This window comes from Bos javanicus, chromosome 3, assembly GCF_032452875.1.
Source record: "Bos javanicus breed banteng chromosome 3, ARS-OSU_banteng_1.0, whole genome shotgun sequence".
Taxonomy (NCBI): domain Eukaryota; kingdom Metazoa; phylum Chordata; class Mammalia; order Artiodactyla; family Bovidae; genus Bos; species Bos javanicus.
In genome coordinates, this window is record NC_083870.1 from 99969310 (window position 1) to 99996092 (window position 26783).

Sequence of the window (26783 nt, forward strand, 5' to 3'; positions counted from 1 at the left end):
CCTTGGACAGCAAGGAGGTCAAACCAGTCAATCTTAAAGTAAATCAACCCTGAATATTCATTGAAAGGACTGATGCTGAAGCTGAAGCTCCAGTCCTTTGGCCACCTGAAGGAAAGAGCCAACTCACTGGAAAAGTCCCTGACGTGGGTAAGGATTGAGGGCAGGAGAAGGGAGCAACAGAAGAGGAGGTGGTTGGATGGCATCATCAACTCAATGAACATGAGTTTGAGCAATCTCCAGGAGATAGTGAAGGACGGTTTGACCTGCTGCAGTCCATGGGGTCACAGAGTCAGACATGATTGACCAACTGAACAACAACAACTCAAATGCCAAATGAAAGACAGTTGGAGACGACCAGTCTGCAGTGGGGAGGTCAGGCAAGAAGCTCCTGAAGTGGACTAGGGAGTAAAGGAAAGGCTGAGACCAGGCAGTAGCCACGTGATTTAGAGGGCCTTGAGGCCACAAGACTGGTGGTCAGACAGGAAGAGGCAGTGGCTGGATTATGTTATCACTCCTCTGGGCCTCTGCATCTGGGGACATCAGGCAGAGGTTCTGACATAGAATAAATCAGAACTTGATTCTAATTCCCCACCTCATTTCTATATGTGGAAAACTGGGAGGATCCACCAAGGCAGGCTGGGACATTCAGGACTTGATGAGACATGTATTATGTGGCCTCATCCAAGTCACCAGTAAGTACTCAGTCAGATCAGAGCCAAGGAAAGAGCCCTGGGGTTGTCCTGCCCAGAAAGCCTGGGCATGAGAGATAGCCACATAGTCAAGTCTCATCAAGTCCTGAATGTCCCAACCAGCTTTGGTGGGTCCTCCCAGCTTTTGCACATACAGAAATTATGTGCTTCTAGCTGTGGGGCCTTTCTGCAAAGTGAGAACACAAATACACATAACATGGTTAGTAGGATAAAATGACATGATGACTATGAAGGGCCTAAATATTAGTTGGCTCATATTCAGAATGTCCTTCTCACTTGCCCTGATTAAAAATAATCTTATCACTCCATGTATTAAGTATTAAATATGTGGAGGAGAGTACGGCAACCCACTCCAGAATTCTTGCCTGGAAAATCTCAATGGACAGAGGAGCTTGGCAGGCTACAGTCCATAGCGTCACAAAGAGTCAGATACGACTGAAGAGACTGAGCATGCACATTAAAGATGTAGGTCTTTAATAGCACACCTGCCTGCCTTTCATTCAAAAAATATACTCCAGAATGCAGATCCGAGAGGACAAAACCCTAGTCTGCCCCATATATCACTGCAGTCCCAGCATCAAATACAGCTCCTGGTCCCTAGTAGATGCTCACTTGGTGTTCACTGAATTAACTAAACACCCTATAGGAACCATTCCACATGCTGAGTTCTGTGATGAGCATGACAAAGTGCAGTTCTCAGGAAGCTTACTTGAGTGGAGACAAAAAAAAAAAAAAACAACCCATATGATCCTAGATAGTGACAATGGTATTAAGTCCAAGGGGTGACATGTTAGAAGACGTCAGAGGAAGCTGTTCTCCAAGTAGGTGATCAGGGAGGGTGACATTGGTGTCAAGAGTTCCGAGCAGAGGGACAGCTAACACAAAGGCTCTGGAGCAGGGACCAGCTTGAGATGAGCAAGAGACCATAAGGTGCTCGTGTGGCTGGAGCACAGGGAATGAGAGGAAGAGACATCCAAGATGAGGCAGGGGAGGTGGGCAAGGGCCATGTCACTTAGGACCTCAAAGGACTTGAAGAGACCAGATTTTCATCTCGGTTGATTGGGAAGCCATTGCAAGGTCTTAGGGAGAGAGGTGACTCAACCTGATATACACTTTCATGGGATCACTCTGGCTGCTGTACGGAAAATGGATTGATTGGACAGGTGGGGAAGGAAACAGGGACCCCAGTTGGGTTATTGGTGTCCAGGTGAGAGGCAGGAGGCTTGGACCAGGGTGTAGCTGTGGGGGTGGAATGCAATGGGCACTTGCTTCCTCACTGACCACCTCCTCTGCCCTTGGCAGCACTTGGCCCCTTTGTCTAACCTTTCCCTCATCCCTGATTATGATCGAGCCAACATGTTTGTACCAAAATCTGCCACCCACACAGGCCCCAGAGCCTCTGAGAGATGACAGACAGGTTTGGAGGAGCTTCAGCACCACTAAAAACAGAGCTGGGCATGGGCATGCTGGGATTCAAGAGGGGAATCAGTAACCCAGTTATTGATTGGAATTATTGACTGGAAAGAATGGAAGTGAGGTCTGAAAGCACAAGGCTATCATTAACCAAAGACAGAAATGGGCAGGAAGCTGAGGCAGATGCTGAGTGATTTCATGGAAATATATGAGCCAAAATGACAGTAGCAGCAGATAAGAAACCAGGGCAAAGTGCAGCAGCTTCTTGGTCATCCCAACCTAGGTGTCTGTGCAGATTAGGCCCTCTAGTCAGCTCCCAGGGAGGCTCATATCTGCCCTGAGACTTGCCCCAACTGAGGCTGGGTTACTATTGACAGAAAGTATAGGTGCCACTGGGCACGTGATGTGGAGGGGAAGACACCTCTGGAGAAGCAGGAAAATCTGGGCAGAGAAGGAAGCCTTGGGAAAGCAGTTGTCCTGGAAAGAATCTGATGTTAGTCAGGTGGGAGCCAGGGGCCCACCTGAGCTCGAGGGCTCAGGCCAGACACATCTTCAACAGCAAGCAGGAGAGTTAGGGCTGGAGCCAGGGAGGCATGAGGAAGCTCTGCTTGTGGGCCCAAGCAGCCCCCAGAACAGCCCAAATGAGCTACCCGCCGCCCACCAAGCAACACAGGCCCAGACAGCTCACCTGCACCCCAAACCACTGCCCTAGCTCAGGCCTCAGGCCCCCTTCCTCACACTAGGATCATGGAACAGCCTGGTTACGCTCTCCAGGCTCTGCCATTCTAGTCTACTCTCCTCAGCACACCTGGGTGATCTTTCAAGAGCACCCCACTGCCCTGGAGACTGGATTCAAGTACCTGAACTGGCCCCCCAAACCCCCTTGATCTGACCCCCACCTACCTCTCTGCTGCTCCTCCTGGAAGCACAATGCTTCCATCTACCAAACTCGTCCTAGTTTTCGGGCATATTTTTCCCTCTCCCTGGGATGTCCTCGTCCCCTCCCTCAGCCTCTGGGAAACTCAGTCTCTACGCAACACAGGTTCTCCTCCTTCAGGAGGCCTTCCCATAATATCCAGTCCTTGACTGGTCCTGCAAGCACTCTCTGCCAGATCGTCTTGTCTTGGGCTTGCCTCCCCAGGCCTGTGGGCTGCTCTCCCCAACAGCATCCCAGGCTCCCTGCTGCCCTGTACCCAGCCCTGTGCTGCCCGCTGAGGACAAAGATGTAAAAATAGTGCCCCTGCATCAAGGAGAGCCAGTGTGCTGAGGCAACCCACCTGCAGATGCCCACCACACAGGGCTGATTGGACAGAAACAGCCCCCCTACTCCAGGATTCAGAGGGAGAAAGAGGGATCTGAGCTGGGCCTCAAAGGATTTAATGGTAGAGGAGCAGAAAGGGCCTCCTCAGCAGAGGGAAGGAGCAAAGGGAGAACAGAGAGAGAAGACAATGTCTAACTAAGTAGGGCTTAGTCTGAGGGTTGGGAGGCGGGGACGGGGAGACAGTGGGTGAGGGTGAAGAGCTGGGGCTGCAAGAGCCACCCTGAAAAACCTGTGTCCATGCTGTGAGTGACGGGAACTACAGGAGGTTTGGGAGCAGGAGATGGACATGGCTGAAGTCGGGTTCTAGAAGGGCAGGTGTCCAACCCCGGGGCCCTAACAGTGACCGCCAGAAAGCACACACACACCAGACACCAGTTCTTGACTGTTAGTCATCATGTCATGCCCGCTGGCTGCCACAGCAAGGCGGGTGGTCAGGACAGAGAGCGGACCTGGGGAGGAAGTGAGGTCCAGAGTCCATGGGTCTGGGCTTCTTGTAGGGGGTGACGGAGGGGGGACTCGGAAGCCTCAGCCCAGGCTGAACACTTCCTGGTGGGGCAGCAGCTGTGCCCTGACCAGGCTGGACGCAGCTCCAGGCGGGTCTCGGGTCCTCCAGGGCCGGGTGGGCCACAGTCAGGATAGCTGCTTGTCCGGGTTCATCAGCTGCTCCACCTCCCGCATGAACCGCAGACACAGCTCTTCCTGCCAGGGCAGAGCCACGCACTGCACAGCCACGGGCAGCCCCACGCTCTTCCTTACAACCTGAGGGCACACAGGCATCAGGACCCAAGGTCTCAAGGCAGGGCCCCACCCAGACCCGGGAAGCGCCCCAGCTGGGGAGGAGGGGCAGCACAGCAGGGCCCGCCCGCAGTCTCTAGGGGTCCTGCATTAAGAAAGGCCGACAAGGCCTGTGCCTGGTTATACTGTCCTCTCCACTAGAGGAAGGGGTCCCGGCGGGGAGGCAAGGGGAAGAGACTCACCTTCTGCAGCGTCTTGTCCCAGATATCCCCAAAGTAGCCCTTGTAAAGCTGCAGCTGGGCCTCGTCCTCAGCGGTCACCATGGTGACGGGTACCACCCCCGCGGGGAAGTCCAGGCAGTTGTAGAGCAGAGTATAGCTGACAGCCCCTGAGACACAGCACAAGGGGCTGGAGCAGGTCAGCCAACCTTCCGTGATGACTGTCCGCTCCGAGCCCCCATCTTCCACCCTAAGAGATGGCACTGGCCTCCACCAGCAGGGAGGGGTTCTCTCCTAGGGCTGAGACTTGAGTGGGAGTGACAAAGCCCAGGAACCTGGATTCAGGGCAGGCTGGAGAGCCCGCTAGTGCTTGCCCTGTGCCTCCCCCTCTGCAGCTTCATTGCTGTTTTCTTGGTTTATCTAAATCCCACCTGGACTTCAAACACCACCTCCCAAAACCATAGACTCTGTAACAAGACCTCCAACTTGAATATCGCTGAGGACGAGGAGCTCATTCCCTCCCAAGGCATACCACCTGACTCCCTTCTCTCCAGCCAACCAGACCATGAGCCTATCAGGAGTGGAGTCCTCCCCCAGGGGTCCTCTCCTCCTACTTCCCAGCAACCTCACCAGGCACAGGGTGGAACTCAGAAGAGAAGAGACAGCTGAGAGGGATGTGATGGGGCTGCCAGCCTCACCTGTGGCCTTGCCTGGGCCGTTCAGGTCCAGAGCAGGGCCCATCATGGGGGTGAGCAGCACATCCAGCTCCAGGGCTCTCCACTGGGCCATCACGGAGTGCCGGTATACCTGTGGAGGACACCCGCACACCCAGTGAAGCTCTCAGACCCAACCCATTACATGGACTCTGCAGCACAGGCACTGAGGCGGGGTGACTGGCCCCATGCCTGCCCCAGATCTGAACTGAGCCACGATAGCATGGAGGACCTTGGGATATTCAGACAGGGATGCTTTCAGGGGGCATCAAATGCTCCACGGAACCACAGAGACCACTCTTCCTGCCAGGGTGGGGCCATGGAGTGCTGGTTACAGGCAGCACCAGAGTGGCAAAGAGGTGTCCAGGGCAGGAGTCCCACCCAGGCTGACCCAGGCCCCTACAATGGGCCTCCGGGCAAGTGAGGGTCACAGAGCAGGCCCCAAATGGTCCAATCCAGGGAGTGGGAGCAGGGGATGATGGGCCACTCCAGGGGACCAGAGGGACCAGTTTCCAAGAGACCCCAAGGCATATGCCCTGTCCGGCCCCACCCCCACCCGCCCTACTCTAGTCCAGGGGCTCTGGCCTCACCTCAGTCTCATGATGTAGTTCCCAGAGCTTTCTGGCTGACCTGGACAGAGGGAGTGGAGTCACCGACCATGATGATCACAGCCATGGGGATTAGCAACATCAGGCCCCTACTCTCAAAATCTCCCAGATTTCCTTCCTTCTCAGACCCTTCTCAATTCCAGGGCACTCTGAGAAGAAAGCAGTGCAGGGCAGAAGTTCTAATCCCTAAGTTCATATCCCATGGAGTCCCCAAGAGGGACTTAGGCCAGACCACCAGCTATTCTTAGGACACAGAGCCACCCAAGGTCCTCAATGCCTGGTAGTGAGAGAGGAATGGGCTTCCCCCATGGCTCAGTGGTAAAGAAGCCACCTGCAATGCAGGAGCCACAGGAGACATAGGTTCAATCACTGGGTGGGGAAGATCCCCTGGAGGAGGGCATGCAACCCACTCCAGTATTCTTGCCTGGAGAAGCCCCTGGACAGAGGAGCCTGGCGGGCTCCAGTCCATTGAGTCAAAAAGAGCTGGACACAACTGAAGCGACTTAGCACACACACATGAAAGAGAAGGCAAGTCCACAAGCTGTAAGGGCCTGAGAATCAGGCAATTTACTCCCATCTTTTCTGGCTTGAGGCCCCGAGGGGCAGGCAGGAGCAGGCGCAGTGCAGTTTGGTCTCTAAAACCAGCACCTCTCACGGGTCCCCAATATCCCCCGCTCCTTGCCACCCACTAGCTCCTTTCTGGGCCTTTCCACCCATGTCCAGGCAGGGCAATCTCCTCCTCTTCATCTTCTCCCAACCTTGCTCTCCTTCAGGACCTTACTCTCCAGCCTTTCCTGTATCTTGCTAAGACATATTCAAGACTGCCCCCCCGCCCAAGGCCACAGAGGTTGCCACCCTGCTTAGACCACTTCCAGCCTCAGAAGCTACTTTTCTCATCGTTTCCCATTGGAAAGCACTTGGACCCAGGTCAGGGGGACAGTTGTGCAGGCATCTAGGCGTGGGAAAAACTCTTACCGAGACTTCATATTGTTGAGAAAGGCTGATAACCTTGGGAACTGCAATAGAACAGACACTGTCAGTGACTAGACTTTAGGCCAGGTGTGGCAATAATCTTCAGGCCAAGCCACCTAGGCCTCCTCCTTCTGTCCCTCCCCGCAGGCCCCAGGTCAGCACTCCTCTCAGCAAGCAGGTTGGCTGAAGATTGAAGAGCATGAGCGGAGGAAAAGAGATAGGGTAGGGGCTGAGAAGAAAAGGAGGCTAAGGGAAGGGGGAAAGAGCCCAGTGGTGCCCACCCTTCCATTCCTTGTGCCCTCACCAGAGGCTTCATCATGAAAGCCAGCAGTCCTTTAAGCCATCCGGGCAGCCTCAGAATTGAGATCAAGTCCCCCAGGCAGGAATCCACGAAATCACCTTTGCTGGGAGACAAAGGGTCCAGTCCAGGCACATCTACCCAAGGCGTCCCTCCTGGCTCACCCCCACCTGCGGCATCCCCCAGTCTCCACTCAGTGACTCTACCTCCCTCCTCACCAGACTCCAGTAACCACAGCCTCCAGCCCCTTCATCCCAGCCTCTGCTTTCCAATATGCGACATGTGTCTGCAGACCCTTTGGGATGCTTAGGCTCTACCCATATCCACTGGAGCTCCCTAAGGCAGGGCTCCCTGTCTCCCTCCATTGCAAACTCAGCTCAGAGCAATAAGAACTGTGGGAAGCATCTCCCTGGCCCAAAGATACTGCCGAGGGCATCCCCCCACAGATGCTGATGCCAGCCTGGAGGCACAAGTGGTTTAATCCCGAGTGGGTACAGTAATCCTTGCCTCTGAGGCCATCTCTGCTCTCAATCTCAGGGAAAGGTCTCAGGCAGCTGATTCTGAAGTCTCACCCTGAGGACCAAACTGAGGGGTGGCTCTTTCCACTGAAGTGAAAGTTGCTCAGTCATGTCCAACTCTTTGCAACCCCATGGAATAGTCCATGGAATTCTCCAGGCCAGAATACTGGAGTGGGTAGCCGTTCTGTTCTCCAGGGGATCTTCTCAACCCAGGGATCGAACCCAGGTCTCCTGCATTGCAGGTGGATTCTTTACCAGTTGAGCCACCAGAGAAGCCCAAGAATACTGGAGTGGGTATCCCTTCTCCAGCCGATCTTCCCGACCCAGGAATCGAACCGGGGTCTCCTGCATTGCAGGCATATTCTTTACCAGCTGAGTTACCAGGGAAGCCTCCCAGATCATACTTGGCTACTGGCAGAAGTCCATTCAATCTGGGCATGTCCCCAGGAAGCATCTTCACAGACCTGCCCTGCCCCCATCAGCCTTTAGAACTGAAAACATCCCTGTGGGACCAGCTTCTCAAATATGAGCTCTGCAAAGCCTCATAAAGCTGGTGTGGTCCAATCTTCTGACTTTTCAGACAAGAAAACAGATCCTGCTCAAAGGCGGAAGATGTGGCACCAATCCAAGGAGTGTGGAGTAATGGCAGGTCTACACCCTTGCCCTCCTGCTTGATTCCACCCTTATTTCTCAATCTTTCCCCAATAGATAAGCAACGTCCTGCACAACTCAGCCCGGGGCCAGGCCAGGGCTGCTCAATCCTGCCTCTCCCCACACTGGCACCTTTCCAAGGTCTCCCTGACAAGGCAGCTCTAGGCTCAGCTTGAAGCTGGAGGGATGGTAAGGTCCCTGCCCAGGAAGCTCCAGGCCTTTGTCCTCCATCTTCCCCAGTGGCCTGTCCCAGGGAGGAACACAGCACTCAGCTGCTCTCCCTGCATCTATCCATGTCCTGATCCCACCACCCACCCCCAAATCCAGTCACTCACAAGTTCTGTAGGAAGGTCGTGCCACCGTCACTGAACAGCCCACCCGTGCCCAGGGTCTCCAGAGCATGAGGTATGTTGCTTGGCAGGAAGGGAACCAGCTGCAGAGATGGAGGCATGTAAGGTTCCCAGACCTAGAAACCCTTGGGTCCCACCCCCAAAAACACATTGTCAAGGCAGCCCTCAGCCCTCACGGTGCCCTCACTGGAGCCACAAAGGCACCCTTGTTGGCCTGTGATAACTCCCCATAAGATGTGTATCCTGAGAGGAGTCTGGAACCACATATAAGCCTGTCTCAGGTGAACGGCCCCAAGCCTGCCATCTCAGGGCGCTGAGAACCCCTGGACAGCTGTGCACCACTGTTTGTGGTTGACGAGGAAGGACCACTCCATGCAGCTCCCACATCCCAGCTCAGAGGTGAGGACATCATCAAGCATGTACCCCAATACTTCTGATCAGCCCCTTTTTACTGGTCCCCCAGGGATCGAATTTGCGACCCCAATCTCAGAACAATCAGGGTGCAAGGGTGCCAGGGATGGGTGGCAGCCATGGGTACCTAGAAGGCTTCCCTGAAGGAGGGGCAATGCCAGAACCTTTGGGTTCCCTCCCCCCGCCCAGCATACCGTGTGGCCAGCAACCTCGAGTCTCTGCTTGGTCTCCAGCAGGGCCCGCTTCATGGCTGGCGTGGGCATGGTATAGTTGTCAGTCTCATAATACCCTACACGCAGGGGCTGAGAGCTCCTGTAGATCTGGGGGCAGCATGCACGAGTCAGAGTCAGGTCAGGAGACGGTGGCCCGAAGCAGGGCTCCCAGAGCTCAGAGCCATTACTCAGCCCCAGACACAGCTTTGAGGCTGCTGCCTAGATCCCCAAAAACTGACCTCCAGGGAGGCCAGCCCCTGTTGTATCTGACCCCTTCACAAAACACCTTCCCAGTGACTCTGCAGGTGGACAGAGCAAGAAGGAGGATTCCACAGGCTTCAGGTCTAGACAGGGAGACAGGCCCTGAGCAGGGCCGGGACTTGCCCCAGGCCACTCGTCAGGGTAGAGTAGCAACATCAGGGCAGAAACCCAGGCGTCCACAGCCTGTTTCAAGGATGTAAGTCCTGGCTCCCATAATAGATTGTTCCAGACCCTGGGACAGGGACCTCATTGCCTCTCCTCCCTCTGGGGAAGGGGGCCCTTGGGTAGAGTTAGAACATCTCCTCAGCTGAGGAGTGGGAGCTTGCCCTCCCTCACCCCAGCCCAGATCTCATGCTGCCCAGGGGCCCTCACCCCTTCCCAGGCAAGAGGTCTGTAGGGAGTAATGCCAGATCGCTGAGAAACGGCACTTACACCACACAGCTTACACAGTCTACATAAACATAGCTTTACTATACCTCCTGGAGGAGGGCATGGCAACTCACTCCAGTATTCTTGCCTGGAGAATTCCCATGGACGGAGGAGCCCCAAGGGCTACAATCAATGGGGTTGCAGAGTCGGACACGATTGAGTGACTAAGCACACACTATAGCACTGCTCACATCTCTAACTTGAGTACTCAAGTATCAACAACTTGAAATCTGTTGCTCGTAAAGTACAGATAACTTTATTAGTCATTCTTAAAAGACCCATCAGCTCTTCAATAGGATCACCAAATGACAGTTTATCCTCCAAGACTTCTTGAATTGCTCTCCTCAGAATCCTCACCTCGCTGTACCCACCAGTCCTAACCAATTACAGTATGACTCAATCCTAACCAACCCCCTACACTGACATGAAATGACTCTTTGCGACCCCATAGACTATATACTCCATGGAATTCTCCAGGCCAGAATACTGGAGTGGGTAGCTTTTCCCTTCTCCTCCCAACACAGGGATCGAACCCAAGTCTCCCACATTGCGGGCGGATTCTTTACCAACTGAGCTATCATTGACATATCTACCAACAAACTAACGTCAATATTCTAACTTTGTGCTCCTCCCCCATGCTACTAAGGCTCTGTGTGGGCAGCGCCCTCCCTCACCACAGACAGTTAATACACCCAGCCTTATCTGATCTACAGGCTGGTGATACTTGGAGGAAGCCAGTATCTGATAGATCCCTGCCCACAAATCCCAGCTTTCTCTGGGAGAGAGAACGCTCCGCTTTTAACTGTTCTTAACTCACTCAGCCTCCGTGCCAAGCATTCTGCCGGAGGCTGGGGATAGAGAAATGAATGCTGTAAGAAAGGCTCCTGTTTACTGGCTTGTCAAACACGGAAGAGGTTCAGGAGTTCTCCCTCAAGTTGTTCTTAGCCTCAAGTCCCTCCTGTTCCACAGCGACAGCTCCAAGGCTCTGGCTCCCAGCCAGCCAATTTGAAAGACTTGGGATTTCCAAATGCAGGAAAGGGCACCATCTGGTGGCTGTTTGCAGAGGTGCTGCTGTGCTCAGTCACTCAGTCATGTTTGACTCTTTGCAACCCCATGGACTGTAGCCCGCTAGACTCCTCTGTCCATGGGATTATCCTGGCAAGGATACTGGAGTGGGTTGCCATTTCCTTCTCCAGGGAATCTTCCCGACCCAGGGATTGAACCCATGCCTCCTGTATCTCCTGCATTGGCCGGCGGTTTCTTTACCACGGTGCCACCACCAGCAGAGGGGCTAGTGCTGGCCTTAGACCCCCGGGGGCTGGTTTTCAAGAGACAGGGCCTCCCAGGCCTGCCTGCAAGGGCTCAGGAGCACCAGTGAGCCCCGAATCCATCCCCATGCCCACCCCCACCACTGCTCACCTCCTCCCTGAAGGGCAAGGGGGGCACGGTGGGGTCCAAGCGGAACATGTCCTCACACAGCAGCGCTCGCATGCACAGTGCCAGGCTCTCCACGTCCCGGGCCATGGGGCCAACCGCGAGCTGTACTGTGGGGCAGGGAGGGGAGGAGAGAGAGATCACCCAGACCCGGGGGGTTCCGGGGCTGGGTCCAAACAAGGGTTGGGCCGGAGCCCTGGAGTGTGAGCAGATAGGAGGTAGAAAGGCAGACCTAGAGTGGCCTTGGGGCCCAACACTGCCCCGAGGAGAGGCAGGGGCAAAGGGGCAGACCCCCCTCCTCCAGGGCACAGAGGGAACCACAGACCTCACCTGCTACCTGTCCATAGACACAGCCCTTCAGACCACTCTTGCTGGATAAGAAACACAAGATGTTGGAAATGGGAAATGGCCACCCGCTGCCCGGCCCCACATCCAGTCAGCAGCCCCCAACTCTCTCACCACTTTGGAAACGAGGAACCAGGGGCTGGTGGTACTGTGACATTACCTCCTAGCAAAACCCCAGTCAGGGAATCCCTGCCTGGAGCCCGGAGAGGTGGGAAGCTAGGCCAAGGTCACACAGCAGGACTCAGGGGCTCCCTCCACCCACCACCTACATCCTACCTGAGGCGGTTCCCTGTGGGTTTGAGGCCGCAGATGCCACAGAAGGCTGAGGGAAAGCGGATGCTGCCTCCAATGTCGGTGCCTAAGCCCAGTGGGGAGCCCCCAGCGGCAATGAGGGCCCCCTCGCCCCCTGAGGAGCCACCTGGGCTCTTGGAAGAATTCCATGGGTTCATGGTCGGGCCAAAGAGGGGGTTACTGCAGTCAAAGCTGGAGGAAGCGGGAAGGGGTCAGCCCCTGTCATGTTGGTACCGGTGCCCCTGCCCCCCACCCTGCACCCCTGGGACCCAACCTGAACATGGACTGGGGGACATTGGTGTGCACGAAGGGCAAAGCGCCCTGCAACTTCAGCACCTGCACCACCACACAGTCACCCTCCGCTGGCACCCCCTGGTTCAGGCTCAAGCCCAGTGTCGAGTCCTGGCCCTAGAAGGACGGATGGGTGAGAGGGACATGGTTGATGAGCCAGGGGGGCTTCAACACACAGGGTCTGCTCCCACCACCGCCCCACAGGCCAAGGCAGGACACACCTGCGGTGCCCTCTCAAGGCCTTTGGCCCTAGGACTTCCTCTGAGGGCCCAGGGTGACCCAGGACCCAGAGCTGGCTGGCAGGGACTGGGGCAGGGCGCACCTTATAGCTGAAGCACTCCTTGAGGCTCACGGGGACACCATAGAGCAGGCCCTGTCTTGGGACCTTGCACAGCTGAGTCTCACAGTCTGCCAGGTAGGTGGTCACACAGTTAGTCCCTTTGTTGACTTCCCAGGCCTGGGGTAGGGAGAAATGGACATACGACAGAGTGCGGTGAGGCTGGCTTCTTTTGTTTTTTCAACTGTGGCAAAATCAACATAGCGTAAGATTGGCCTTTTCAAATATACCACCCAGTGACAGGGTAACCATTAACCTGACCCAGGGCCAGGAGCACAGAGGGTAAGCAGGCCCAGCACTGGCCTCATTGCGGACATGCGGCCCAGCCTTACCCAGGCTGTCTCTGACCTTCAACTCCAAGACAGACAGAGGGAGTGCTCCGAGGACCAGGACACTCAAAGGAACAAGATACTGACCTCAGGTGTCCTCCAGAGATGAATAGAGAGTATGTGTGTGCTCCGAGGACCATGACACTCAAAGGAACAAGATACTGACTGACCTCAGATGCCCTCCAGAGGCCGACCTAAGGGGAGGGTGACCCTTGGCCACCCCACTCACCTCCTCCTTCAAGCCACACCGGTGCCCAGTGAGGCTAGATCCCCATGTTGAGTCGCACCAGGAGTCAGTGCAGAGCAGGGCTAGACCCAGGCTTCTGCTTCCTGGCATGCAGCAGTCTCCTCTGCCCCAGGCCCGGCCCACAACTGCCCAGGTGAAAGGAACACCTGAATCTGAGGAATGGCTGACTGATACCAGCTGTTAAGAACATGACTGTGGCCCTATCGCCAACTCAGGTATGTGAAATCTGTCTGCTGACCAGGGCAGGAAAAGAGGAGGCCAATCTTTAGCCAGAATGCTCTCTGTGGATGCTCCCTCTGAAGGGCTGGAGCTTTTTCAGGGACATGGATTTGAAAGAAGCAACCCCATCTGTTCAGACTGTGTCCTTTCAATGCGCCCGACCCAGGGGTGTCCAGTCCTTTCTCCACAGTCCCTCTCTGTCCCTTCTCAGCTGCAGTCACTCACACCACTCTCACATGCCTGGCACTCATGTCCACCTGCTTAGGGGTCACAGTCACTGCCACGTACTCTCTTCCGAGAGATCATATCACATACAAGTCATTTTCATAAAGCACAATTTCTTCCTTCATTTCATTTCAAACACATTTCTTGAGCACTCACTATCAACATATAAAGGACATCGTGGTAGGCCCTAAGGTACAAAGACAAATAAGACTCTGTCCACCAAAAGCCCACACATGTGCCTTGGGAAAGAGAAAGACAAGACAAGCCCCAAAATGTGATGAGAAATGTGCTGTTAGTAAGTGACCACTGAAGAGGAAACCCTAACCCAGACTGGGAGGGGAGGAGGGTTATGGGAGGCTTCCTGGAAGACGTGACTCCTCTCTGGGCCCTGAAGACTCAGGAGAGCCTGTTGCACTGAGCAGGGCAAGAGGAGGGAGAAGAGCCTTGCAGGTAAAGGCAACCCCAGAACACAGCAGGCTATGGGGGCCAGGTAACTGCCAGCAGCTGAGCTGCCGATGCCCCAAGCCCCGGAATCCTTGACCAGAGAGGATGCTGGAATGCTGAGCGGGCAGCTGGCCAGGAGACTGGTGCTTGGTCCTGGACAGAGACTGGCGGAAGACCAGGGTAGCGGGGGAGACAAGGGGATGGTCTAGGGGGAGCTCTAAAAGGGAACAGACCAGACTCAGCGACTGATGGGTTGGGGGCGGAACGGGGTGGGAAGTCTGGGCTAAAAGCCAGGTTTCTAGGTAGCACAACATGCTCAGTGTCCCCAGCACATGCACACACACAGAGCCTTCTCTCTCTCTCTCTCTCTCATACACACACACAGCTCTGGCTCCCTCCCTCTCTCCCTGGCAGCCCTTGGCACTGTGGTCCCACCATGGCCCTCCAGCCAGGTTTTCCCACAGCCTTGTACAGAGAGGGGAGGAAGGAGTGGGGTCACTCCCTGGCCTTACCTTTCCTATGTAGGTGAAGAGCACAGCCTCGGGATACAGGTCCCCACTGTGTAACTTCTGTACCAGTTGAGGCAGGGGCAGGGCCAGCAGCGCCTCTGAGTCCAGGTCAGGGTTCTGGGGAGACACCTCGGATCAGTCCCCTACTCCCCCCAGGCCCCAGGTGCCTGCAGCAGACACCTATGGCCCATGCCCCCACATCCCAACATCTACCAAGCATGTGCTCACTGTCACATGCCAGCCCATAACAGACATGCCCACCCGCGTCTCTGACATCACAGATGTGCTCCAGCTGGGCAGGCCCTTGCCACCTGTGGACAGTACAGATCTATCTCTTCCAGAAGCTCACTTGAGGGGGGCCCAGGGAGAGGCCACGCCCAGGCTGAGTATTAGACCATTATGAAAAAACTTCCCAGGTGGCGCTAGTGGTAAAGAACCCACCTGCCAATGCAGGAGACGTAGGAGACAAGGGTTCAGCCCCTGGGTGGGGAAGAGTCTCTGGAGAAGGGTATGGCAACCCACTTCAGTATTCTTGTCTGGGGAATCCCATGGACAGAGGAGCCTGGCGGGCTACAGTCCATAGCATTGCAGAGAGTTGGACAAGACTGAAGCAGCTTAGCACAGTGGTTGCTGAGTGTGGCCACACACCTTGTTGATATGCTCTGTGTTTGGATTAAATGTTACCACCATTCCCATTGCACAGCTTAAAGAAACTGACGTTCACAGAGGGAAAGTGCTTTGATTAGGACTTACAGATAAACTATAGTTCTCTGCCCATTCAGCACAAGCTGCCCACTGGCTGTCCACCTGCACTTAACTACTCAACCCTTTGGCAGGGGAGGGCAGAAAGAAGAAAACCCTGTCTAAGGTGGCTGGGGTTGAAGCTAGAGCCACATCAAAGAGAGAGGTTTTTTCCATTCATTCCATAAATACATATATTAGGCATCTACTCTGTACCAAGGACCATGCTAGACATGGGGATACAGCAGTGAACAAGAAAGTCACCTCCAGGCTTTGGGGGAGCTTCAACAAGGTGTAGAGTTGGGAGTGAGGAGATAATTTGGTGGCTCGGTGATAAAGAATCTGCCTGCGATGCAGGAGACCCGAGTTTAATCCCTGGGTCAGGAAGATCCCCTGGAGAAGGAAATGGCAACCCACTACAGTACTCTTGCTTGGAGAATCCCATGGACAGAGCCTGGGGGGCTACAGTCCTTAGAGTTACAAAGAGTTGGACACAACTGAGCAACTAACACACAGAGATCATTTATAAGTAAACAAATAAGAATTTTAGATAGCCAGAAATAAAGAAAATAACATGGATGTATTGAGTGGGCAGCACACAGGTAGAGGGTGGTCAGGGAAGAGCTCTCCGACGGAGGAGGGACGTTGGTCAGACACTCACTGCCAGGTCTCAGAGGCCTCCAGAGTCTCTGGGATCAGCCCCTGCCTGCATACCTCACTGGCTTCCCCCTCAAGGGCTTTGGGCTAATTAGGAGAGCATCTGAGTTCAGCCACCACATCTCATCTCTACCCTCCTCTGCTCTTGCCAAACTCACCAGGGACTTCCTCGTTGCCCAACACAACAAACACTCAACTCTTCATTCTGCTCCAAGTCTCATGGAGGCGTTCACAGGGCTGACTTCAGACTCCTCCTGGGCACAGGCATACCCCTTTCCCGGGGTTCCCTCCCTCCTCTACGCTGCTACTGTCATCCACTCGTTCAGCCAGTCAACACACATGTTCTGAGCACCTACTCTGTGTCGAGCACTATGTTAGGGCTATGAATTTAGAGTTAGCCGAGACAGACAAGTCCCTGATCTTAGAGCTTACCTTCAAGAAAACAAAGTAATTGAGAAAAAGAATTTGAAAAAGAAGAAAAGAAATTTTAATAACACAAGGGACATCCCTGGTCCAGTGGTTAAGAATCTGCCTTCCAGTGCAGGAGATGTAGGTTCGATCCCTAGTTGGGGAACTAAGATCCCACATGCGGCAGGGCAACTACTGAGCCTCCAGGCTCTGCAGTAGCAGTCCCCAGCCTATTTGGCACCAGGGACTGGTTTCAAGGAAGACAATTTTTCCACAGGAAGGAGGGGTGGGAAGGAGGTATGGGGGTGGGGGGATGTTCATCAATAATGCGAGCAATGGGGAGTGGCACATGAAGTTTCAGTCACCTGCCCCAGAGCTCACCTCCTGCTGTGCAGCTGGTTCCCAACCCGCCATGGACTGCTACCGGCTGGTAGGGGCTGGGGACCCCTCCTCTAGAACCTGTGCTCCACAACAAGATAAGCCCACACAAAGCAACTACAGAAAGCTGGCGTGCCGCAACAGAGACCCAGCACAGCCAAAGTTTTTTAAAATAAAATAAATTTTTAAATAAAAAAAAAGAAAGAAAGTTAATAAATGATGGCAGATCACGATAAGTGTGAGAAAGGAAGTAAACAGAATCTGTGACAGAAAGAACAGGGGATTGACTCAGATGCACTGGGCAGGTGGAGACATTGTTTCAGCTATGACCTGAAGCACAAAAAGGAGCCAGACATAGGAAGAGTCAAAGGCTCCCGGAGGTTCCTCTGGGCACCTGCTCTTCCCTCTCTGATGCTAGAAGTCATGCCGCCTCTTGGCTTCCCTCCAGGCCCTACACCTATCACATGGCCTCTAGATGGTCCTTCCGCCTCCAAATCATCCTTCGCCTGACCCAACTGAGCTCAGACCCGCTCGCTGGGCTATTCCTTTTGTTCCCTCTGTTCCTGTGTCCTTCCCCTGAGCTCACTGCCTCCTATCTCCTTTCCACCGGCTCCTCTTCACGCAAGGAAGGACGCTGCCATCTGTCCTCAGCTCCCCCTTCTTCCACCCACATCTAATCAGTCACCACGCCCCTAAGTAGCTCTGGAAAATGGCCACCTCTCTGTCTCCTCTACTGAGACACTTGCCACTGCCGACCCTTTCTCTACTGGGTCACACAGAGGCCACCTAGCTGGCTTCTCTGCCAAAGCTTTGTCACCAGACCACACAGCACAACAACGACCTCACCTTGCCTGTCCCCTTCAGGTTGCCTCCCACCACAAGGTCCAGGAGATGTTTCTAGGCTGAGGTCCTGTCAGAGCCCCCTCTGCCCCCTCAATGTGACACAGCCCACTCACTCCCACCTCACACCCAAAGCTGAACACCCATCGCACACACCCACCACACAGCCTTTGAAATCCAGCCTCAATATCAGGAATATTCTTCCCCAAATTTGTTAAAGGGATACAACATTTACTTGGGATTTTTTTCTTTTCTTTTTTCTTTTTTTAATGATACAAGGAGCTACAAGGAGAAAAAATGGATCCATGATCTACCCCCAACATACTAGATAACCCCTGTGTGCTAAATTGCTTCAGTCGTGTCTGACTGTGACCCCATGGACTGTAGCCCGCCAGGCTCCTCTGTCCTTGGGATTCTCCAGGCAAGAATACTGGACTGGGTAGTCATGCCCTTCTTTAGGGGATCTTCCCGACCCAGGGATTGAATCCAGGTATCTGCACTGCAGGCAGATTCTTTATAATCTGAGCCATCAGGCAAGCCCAGACAACCCCTGATGACTTTTTTTTTTTTTTTAAGATATGCGAAATGGAAAGGAAACACTCCCCCCACCTCTAGGACCCCCTTGACAAATTCCTCTTCTGAAAAGGAAACCATAGTTTACAGTTTCTGATGAAACCTCATAGGAGAAAAAAAAAATGTTTGTGAAGAATCCACAATGTATATAGTTGTTTATATATATTCTATTTTTGGACAGAGGGATCATACTATACACACAGTTCTATGCCTTGCGTTTCTCCCCTCACAATGAAAATAGCAAGATTTTTTTCCAATTATATACATATGTGCTCATTGTAAAAAACGAAAAACTGCCTACCAGTTTGTGGAAGAAAGTAAATATCACCAGAGAGCCCACCACACTGGGGTAATGACCAGCAGGAGCCTGATCACCACCATTCCCCACCTCACCCAGGGTGTCCACAGAGGCCCTGTGCATCTCAGCTAGAAGCTGTCAGTGAGCTCCTCTCAATTCTCAGCACAAATGTTCATTCTTTCCTCTGCTCTTCTGTGTTGACAGTTGATGACACTGTTGTTAACAGCTATTTTTAAGTCTTCAACTAGTTATCAGGCAGCTGAGACATTTTCTCTTTCACAAGACACCAGAGTAAGTCTGCATGTCCAGGAGGCCAATCTAAGAACATGGAGGAAATTAAAATTTATATGGAGAATGCAGGGAAGTATACAAATAAGATCTCACCAAGCATGTGGCCATCTGTATGCCTTTTTTTCCAAGCATAGGATATTACAGCTGTCATTGAATCACTGCCCCTCCTTAACCTGTTTTTCTCCTGAACCACCTACTGTCCTAATTTCAGATACCCTAGATGGTCCTCCAAGTTGTTTTTTTTTTTTTTTTATTTTATTCATGGTTTATTGTTGTTATTTTTTTAATCACATCTGTTCTATTTCAAGATATACATTCCATTCTATCATGTGACCATGGACATTGACTGAAACAAAAACCATACTGTTCTCCCATTCATTTACTGACTTGTTTTAAAATCAGCTTCAAGTTGGTCTTGGAGATGCCAGGAGATGGAACTACAGGTCAGATCCAGTTGAAGGGAGAGGCATTTGTAATCCAGTGGGATTTTGACAAAGGGGCTTGGAAGGTCTGTGCAGGAAGGGCATTCTGGTTAAAACCAGAGGTGCAGAGGCACCGAGGTGTGGGCAAGTGGGATGGCTCTCCCACTCGTCATAGTCTATCAATGGCAGTCCCTCACTTCAGTCTAGAAAGGATATTAAAACTTACTTAGGGGGCTTCCCAGGTGGCTCAGTGGTAAAGAATCCACCTGCCAGTGCAGGAGATAAGTTCAATCCCTGGTCCGGGAAGATCCCACACGCCATGGAGCAACTAAGCCCATGTGCCACAACTACTGAGCCTGTGCTCTAGAGCCCAGGAACCATAACTATAGAAGTCCACGCACCCTAGAGCTTATGTTCGTCAACAAGAGGAGGCACAGCAATGAGAAGCCCGCATGCCGAAAGGAGAGAGTAGCCCCAGCTCACACAACTAAAGAAAAGCCCGCACAGCAACGACAACCCAGCACAGTCAAAAATAAAACAACTCATTCAGGCAGTAAGGTGGAAGCAAATGGGCAAACGCATATTTCAAATTAAGCCTCACATGGTCAACAGAGTGTATGAAAAGCATGCCTCACTCTAAAGTTGCTTGAGAGTCCCAAAAGAGATAAACCATTTTGTGATGTTCAGGAGGCGCTTGGGACCTCCCCTCCTCCAGCAGCACCTTGGGACACAGGACGTAGCTGGGTCCCAACTCACTTCTCTGCAATCTATCAGGCAGGAGCTGTACCATAGGCTGCTGTATTCACCCAGGGGCCCCCTGACCTCAAGGCCCCCTTCTCAGTGTGGGGCTGGGCTGAGAAAGACCCAGAAGAAAGACTATTGAAACAGCCTCAAAACCCCCAGCAGCTCCAGCACCAAGCAGAAAGAGCCTTAGGGGTGGGATAGAGGAGGGGCTTCTCCCTAAGGTTATGTGTGAGCTCAGCTAAACTGCCCACCTTCCCCAACGGCTCAGTGGGTTAAGAATCTGCCTGCAGTGCAGGAGACGCAGGGTTCGATCCCTGGGTTGGGAAGATGCCCTGGAGGAGGAAATGGTGACCCACTCCAGTGTTCTTGCCTGAAGAATCCACGGAGAGGGGATTCTGGTGGGTATACAGACCATGGGCCAAAAAAGAGTTGGACACGACTGAGCAACTAAGCACACAAACTGCCCACCTCTTACTGATCCCAGAGCTACTGTCTTCAAGACCTCAACCCCTGTGCTGACTGCTCAAAACAAGACTGCTGAACTAGTTATCCCTTTCTTCTGCCAGTCACCGGAAAACCAAAAGGGAATTTCCCTACTTACTCATCTGGAAGAGCCAAGTTTCGGTGTTCTGAGGCCAGGCTCTGACCCACAGAGGGTGTTTAAACACTTTTTGGTATTTCAAGGCCAAAACCTGCGCTGGAAGTTATTGTTGTATTGTTGTTCCATCACTAAGTCATGTCCTGCTCCTTGCAACCTCATAGACTGCAGCACGCCAGGTTCCTGTGTCCTTCACTATCTCCTGGAGTTTGCTTAAATTCATATCCATTGAGTCCATGATGCTGTCTAACCATCTCATCCTCTGATCCCCACCCCATTCTCCTTTTGCCTTCAATCTTTCCCAGCATCAAGGTCTTTTCCAATGAGTCAGCTCTTTGCATTAGGTGGCCAAAGTCCTGGAGCTTCAGCTTCAGCATCAGTCCTTCCAATGAACATTCAGGGTTGATTTCTTTTAGGAAATCTACCATGGAAGTTCAGTTCAGTTCAGTTCAGTCGCTTAGTCGTGTCTGACTCTTTGCAATCCCATGAACCACAGCACGCCAGGCCTCCCTGTCCATCACCAACTCCTGGAGTCCACCCAAACCCATGTCCATAGAGTCAGTGATGCCATCCAGCCATCTCATCCTCTGTCGTCCCCTTCTCCTCCTGCCCTCAATCTTTCCCAGCATCAGGGTCTTTTCAGATGGGTTAGCTCTTCTCATCAGGTGGCCAAAGTATTGGAGTTTCAGCTTCAACATCAGTCCTTCCAGTGAACACCCAGGACTGATCTCCTTTAGGATGGACTGGTTGGGTCTCCTTGCAGTTCAAGGGACTCTCAAGAGTCTTCTCCAACACCACACTTCAAAAGCATCAATTCTTTGGCGCTCAGCCTTCTTCACAGTCCAACTCTCACATCCATACATGACCACTGGAAAAACCATAGCCTTGACTAGACAGACCTTTGTTGGCAAAGTAATGTCTCTGCTTTTGAATATGCTGCCTAGGTTGGTCATAACTTTCCTTCCAAGGAGTAAGCATCTTTTAATTTCATGGCTGCACTCACCATCTGCAGTGATTTTGAAGCCCAGAAAAAGAAAGTCAGCCACTGTTTCCACTGTTTCCCCATCTATTTCCCATGAAGTGATAGGACCAGATGCCATGATCTTAGTTTTCTGAATGTTGAGTTTTACACCAACTTTTTCACTCTCTTCTTTCACTTTCATCAAGAGGCTCTTTAGTTCTTCTTCACTTTCTGCCATAAGGGTGGTGTCATCTGCATATCTGAGGTTATTGATATTTCTCCCAGCAATCTTGATTCCAGCTTGTGCTTCGTCCAGCCCAGCGTTTCTCATGATGTACCCTGCATATAAGTTAAATAAGCAGGGTGACAATATACAGCCTTGAAGTACTCCTTTCCCCATTTGGAACCAGTCTGTTGTTCCCTGTCCAGTTCTAACTGTTGCTTCCTGACCTGCATACAGGTTTCTCAAGAGGCAGGTCAGGTGGTCTGGCATGCCCATCTCTTTCAGAATTTTCCACAGTTTATTGTGATCCACACAGTAAAAGGCTTTGGCATAGTCAATAAAGCAGAAATAGATGTTTTTCTGGAACTCTCTTGCTTTTTCTGTGATCCAGCAGATGTTGGCAATTTGATCTCTGGTTCCTCTGCCTTTTCTAAAACCAGCTTGAACATCTGGAAGTTCATGGTTCACGTATTGCTGAAGCCTGGCTTGGAGAATTTTGAGCATTACTTTACTAGCGTATGAGATGAGTGCAATTGTGCAGTAGTTTGAGCATTCTTTGGCATTGCCTTTCTTTGGGATTGGAATGAAAACTGACCTTTTCAGTCCTGTGGTCACTGCTGGGTTTTCCAAATTTGCTGGCATATTGAGTGCAGCACTTTCACAGCATCATCTTTCAGGATTTGAAATAGCTCAACTGGAATTCCATCACCTCCACTAGTTTTGTTCGTAGTGATGCTTTCTAAGGCCCACTTGACTTCACATTCCAGGATGTCTGGCTCTAGGTCAGTGATCACACCATCGTGATTAGCTGGGTCATGAAGATCTTTTTTGTACAGTTCTTCTGTGTATTCTTGCCACCTCTTCTTAATATCTTCTGCTTCTGTTAGGTCCCTACCATTTCTGTCCTTTATTGAGCCCATCTTTGCGTGAAATATTCCCTTGATATCTCTACTTTTCTTGAAGAGATCTCTAGTCTTTCCCATTCTGTTGTTTTCCTCTATTTCTTTGCACTGATTGCTGAGGAAGGCTTTCTTATCTCTCCTTGCTATTCTTTGGAACTTTGCATTCAGATGCTTATATCTTTCCTTTTCTCCTTTGCTTTTCGCTTCCCTTCTTTTCACAGCTATTTGTAAGGCCTCCTCAGACAGCCATTTTTTTTTTTTTTTTCCGGTTCTTAAAAATAAGGAAAGGCTGTTGCTCCAGAAGGAAACTGGATGCTTGGATCCAGATGCTGATGCTTGGAGCTGAAGTGAGGGAAAACCCACCCTTCTACTACCCCACACCCCTGCCAGCTGGTGGGTTCCTTGCAACCAGGAGGAGAGTTATGTAGGCAGAAACTGTGGGCAGATTCCTGCAGCTGCCCCCACACATTCCTTGGAGCCAGGAGAACTCAGCTAGCTAGCTGCACAGGACTTGGAGTCTCCGGAGCAGCCGAGGGTCTCTAGGCTGGGCCTGGCATCACTGCAAGGATCCCTGAGCAGGGCACCAGGGAGCTCTGCCAGAGAAGAAGGATCAGACAGTGATGAAGCTTTGCTCAACTAGGTAGGGAAAGTGGCCAATTTGGATTGAATACCTAAAAATGAACTGATTGTGTACTTTCGCTGATTGTGTGCCATGTCAGTGAGTGAGGGCTAGAACCAGATATGTTATTATTTCACTAAACAAACAAATAAGACATTTTCCTGGTTCAGGAATGGTATGGTGTAAATTCATACTAGTACATCCAGCGAAAACCGCAAAGCAATCAAGGCCATACCCAGGGCCTGGCATCCAAGGCCTGGGTCTCCCTTCCTGATCTTTCTTCCTTGCTCCTCTCCATTGGAATGAGGCTGGATGGTTCCACCAGGCATCTAGGTTCTAGTTCTAGCTCCTGCCTCATCTTGTCCCATCATCTGGAATGCCTTCCTACCTGTCACATCCAAATTCCATCCAACACCCCTTGGGGCAAGTCTTCTGTCTCACAGCACATAGGAACTGAGCTTGGTATTTCGACTTGGAACTGAGTCCAGTGTGGCATACACCTAGAGGAAAGCCTCCTCTTCCAGGCCGCTTCCCTCACCTCCATACACACACTGAGCTGATCCAGAGGGAAAGAAGCTTGTTGACAGGTCACCCAGGGAAGGGCTGGAACTAAACCTATCCATGAAAGGAACTTATAACCCATCTGACTCCACAGCCAGGTGGCAAGAGTCCACCTCAGCCGGTAACTCCCTGTGGACTTGCTCAAGTCCCTCCCCAGCTTCCTCTGAGCATCCTCAATGAATTTGAACTATAAGCTCTCAGAAGGCCCTTGACCATCACTTTATGATTCCAAAGTCCTAAACCCAAGCATCCTATTGGTTCTCATCTTGCAGTTTAAGCGTCCTAGTAAGTCCATGATCTTGAGATTATCTGGCACACAGCAAAGCTCCTCTTTGACCCAGTGAGGCGACAGCCTTCGACGACCTGTCCTGTCCCTTTCGTTTCCATTCCTCCCCTAGGTCCCACTTGGTTCAGAAAAGAGTACAGAATGCATGATGGCGAGAGGGGTGTCAGAAAGTTACAAAACCTGCGCTGCCCACACACCTGAGCTGCCGGCCGCCCGTCCCTCCCACACACCTGAGCTGCCGGCCGCCCATCCCTCCGAGTGCCCAGGCGGCTCAAAGCGCTGCTGCCACCCCGAACCCTCCCCTTCCACACCGATTCCAACCCCGGCTGTCACCTGGAGCCGGAAGCGCTGCGCCGCCTTGTCCATGGTGTCCAGGGCCGCTTTCTGCCTCCGTCGCGCCCGGACCGCCGAGGCCCGCGCTGTCCGGCGACTGGACCAGCGCAGGGCCAAGGCCGCCGCCACGAAGCAGCAGGCCAGGGCGGCCCCGGAGACGCCGGAGAGCGCGGCCCATGGTTCGTCCAGCACCATGATCTCCCGCCGCCGACCGCTGCCACGGGCAACCGATGAAGGAGGAAATCAGCGACCTCGGACTCCGCCGCAAAACCCGGCCTGGATCAGCCCGGGATCCAGCGCCCGCCTGCGCCGGAGTGGAGGCAGGGGCGGTAGAGCCGCTCGGCCAAGCGTTGTTGCCTGGCAGCCGGCTGAAGACAGGTGGAGCGCAACGGTCAAGGCGAAGAGCCGCGGTTCCGCTGGGACGGCTCCCCAAGTTCTAAGGCTCTGGGCGGTGCGGAGAGGGAGGAGCACCCGCTTCCCGTGGGCGCCCTCGGAAGCTCGAGCCTAGCAGCCGTTCGGCGCCCCCGTCTGGCCTGGCCTCAGCCCGGTGCACCCAAGACCCTCAACTCACGGAAGATGCTGTCCAGCCCGAGCCACTTCAGGAAAGAGGATGGAGAGCAGCGACAGACTGTGCTCGCGGACCTGATAAACCCTGCAAAGAGTTTACCAGTATCATTCCTGGAGAAGCTTGTCTTAGGCTGTGTACCGCAGGGCACTCACCTCTCCCCTGCGTGGGGCTTAGGGGTGCCAGCAGGAGAGGGAGGGGTACAGGATGTTTCTCAGGGAGCCCACCTGCTGCCCGCTCCCCTCCCTAGTCCTGGGACCCGGTGTCTTTAGGGAGGTGGGGGGAGGGGAGCGGATTATCTATATACACACAATACTTCTCCAATCTAGGCCTCTCTCACAGGTCTTTATGTGCTCAATTTCATTTGTCCTCCCAACAGAGAGATGAGGAAAGCATTTTTATCATCCTCGTTTACCAATAAGGTAACTGAGGACAAGAGGGATTAAATTACCCCCTCTGTGGGTCATGCAGGTGACTGAGTGGAGATTCAAACTCAGGTCTAATCCTAAACCATTGCTCTTAACCATCAAGCTGTACTACCATGACTGCCCCTGGAAGTGAGGATGTGTGGAATCAAATGGGATGTGGGGAAGAGTGCTTTGTGGCTAGAAAACGCTGTCTGCCAAAACACTGCTGTTCATCCAGTTCTATCTTTACCTCTGAATCCATGCTTTTTCCTTGAAAAGGAGGAATGCCTATAATGTAAGATTGTTAGGAGGAGTCTGTGAGATCCTGGCTGTGAACTGGGGAACTTGAGGACGTACCAGATCTTCAGTCCGGCCTCAGGGAGCTCAAGATCTGGTTGAGAAGGAAAAAAACATGCATAGAAACAACAAAAGCCATGCTTTAGTGGAAATGCAGAAATCATGTGACATGAATCCAAACAGCAGTAAATGCTGGGCCCTTGGACTGAATAGTCTTTGGGAAAGCCAGATAGCACAGTGATTTAAAGTTTGCCTCTGGAGCTGGAGTGTCTGGTAACCCATCCTTGTTGCATGACTATCCCCGTTTCCTTACCTGTAAAATGAGGATAATAGTACTCCCTCCACTGGCCAATTCTCTAGTACTATTGTAAGACTCAAATGAGCTAATACTTGAAATGCAGCCAGAACAAGGCCTAGCCTACAGTAAGCAATCCATGCATATTAATTATTACTGTTGTTGTTATTATTAGAATAGAGCCCAGTGCACTGGAGTCCATGGGGCCTGCAAAGAGTTGGACACTACTTAGCAAATGAACAACAACAAACAGAGACCTAGAGAGAGGGTTTTTCTGGCCTGAGAAGCCCAAGTTCAGGAACCAGACTATCTGAGTTTAAATCCTAACTTTGACACTGTGGAACTTTCAGTAAGTCACTCTAACCTCTGGTGCCTCAGTTTCCTTATCTGCAAAATGGGAGCTAATAATAGTGACTCCTTCATAGAATTGTGAAGATTAAATGAGTTAATTCAAGAGAAGAGCTTAGAACACTACCTGGCCCGTTGTAAGGGCTCAATAAATGTTGATTCATTGTTATTTTAAGCAGAGTCATGATGCAAGTGTTTTGGAAAGGCAATATGGAGGAGGACTGGGAGAGGCAAGCTGGAGGCAGAGATGTGGAATGGGAGAGCGGGGAGACTTGAGAACACAGCAGGGAAAGGTTTCCAGGGCTCCACCTGTATTATTAGAAAAGCATCTGTAACTCAACACCACACCATTCCAGGAGCCAAAACAGCATGTCCCTGCACTCAGATGTGTGTTCATATTTGCAGTCACTCAAGCAGGCCCTGATGGGTTTCCTGAGCAGGATCTGGGTCTTCACCCACTAACTGGTGACCTTGAGCAAGTCATCCTTCTGTATCCTCAGTTGTTGAGTGGGAAGACAGGTGAGTATCCTGCCAAGTGCAGTTGG

The 26783-nt window shown here is 52.4% G+C and overlaps 1 protein-coding gene across 4 annotated transcripts; it reads right to left on the reverse strand.

Annotated features, from left to right (window-relative positions):
• Positions 1-3479: 3479 nt before the first annotated feature.
• Positions 3480-25634, reverse strand: LOC133244653 (fatty-acid amide hydrolase 1). 4 transcript variants are annotated; one of them, XM_061412104.1, is made up of 15 exons: positions 25549-25634; positions 24327-24978; positions 14495-14608; positions 12504-12638; positions 12165-12298; positions 11876-12082; positions 11585-11625; positions 11240-11364; positions 9113-9238; positions 8493-8590; positions 6995-7094; positions 6694-6734; positions 5701-5740; positions 5096-5204; positions 3480-4203 (listed from the first exon to the last, which is right to left on the reverse strand). In XM_061412104.1, the coding sequence occupies exons 2-15, from the start codon at positions 24519-24521 to the stop codon at positions 3842-3844; spliced, it is 1827 nt and encodes a 608-aa protein (XP_061268088.1). In that variant the 5' UTR covers positions 24522-24978; positions 25549-25634; the 3' UTR covers positions 3480-3841. The 4 variants fall into 4 exon arrangements, with proteins under 4 accessions (XP_061268088.1, XP_061268089.1, XP_061268091.1 ...); XM_061412105.1 differs by lacking the exon at positions 25549-25634 and adding an exon at positions 4422-4567 and having other exon boundaries at positions 24327-24759; XM_061412107.1 differs by lacking the exon at positions 25549-25634 and adding an exon at positions 18477-18704 and having other exon boundaries at positions 24327-24390.
• Between the last annotated feature and the right edge of the window lie 1149 nt (positions 25635-26783).

Bases quoted from the DNA above. Each gene is read 5' to 3' on its own strand.
- LOC133244653 (XM_061412104.1), bottom strand. From the start codon at position 24,521: ATGGTGCTGGACGAACCATGGGCCGCGCTCTCCGGCGTCTCCGGGGCC. The intron at 14,609-24,326 runs GTGACAGCCGGG...GTGTCTCCCCAG, and splicing joins CGCAGCGCTTCCGGCTCCAG to AACCCTGACCTGGACTCAGA. The intron at 11,365-11,584 runs GTGAGGTCTGTG...CCTGCCCCACAG, and splicing joins TGTCTATGGACAGGTAGCAG to TACAGCTCGCGGTTGGCCCC.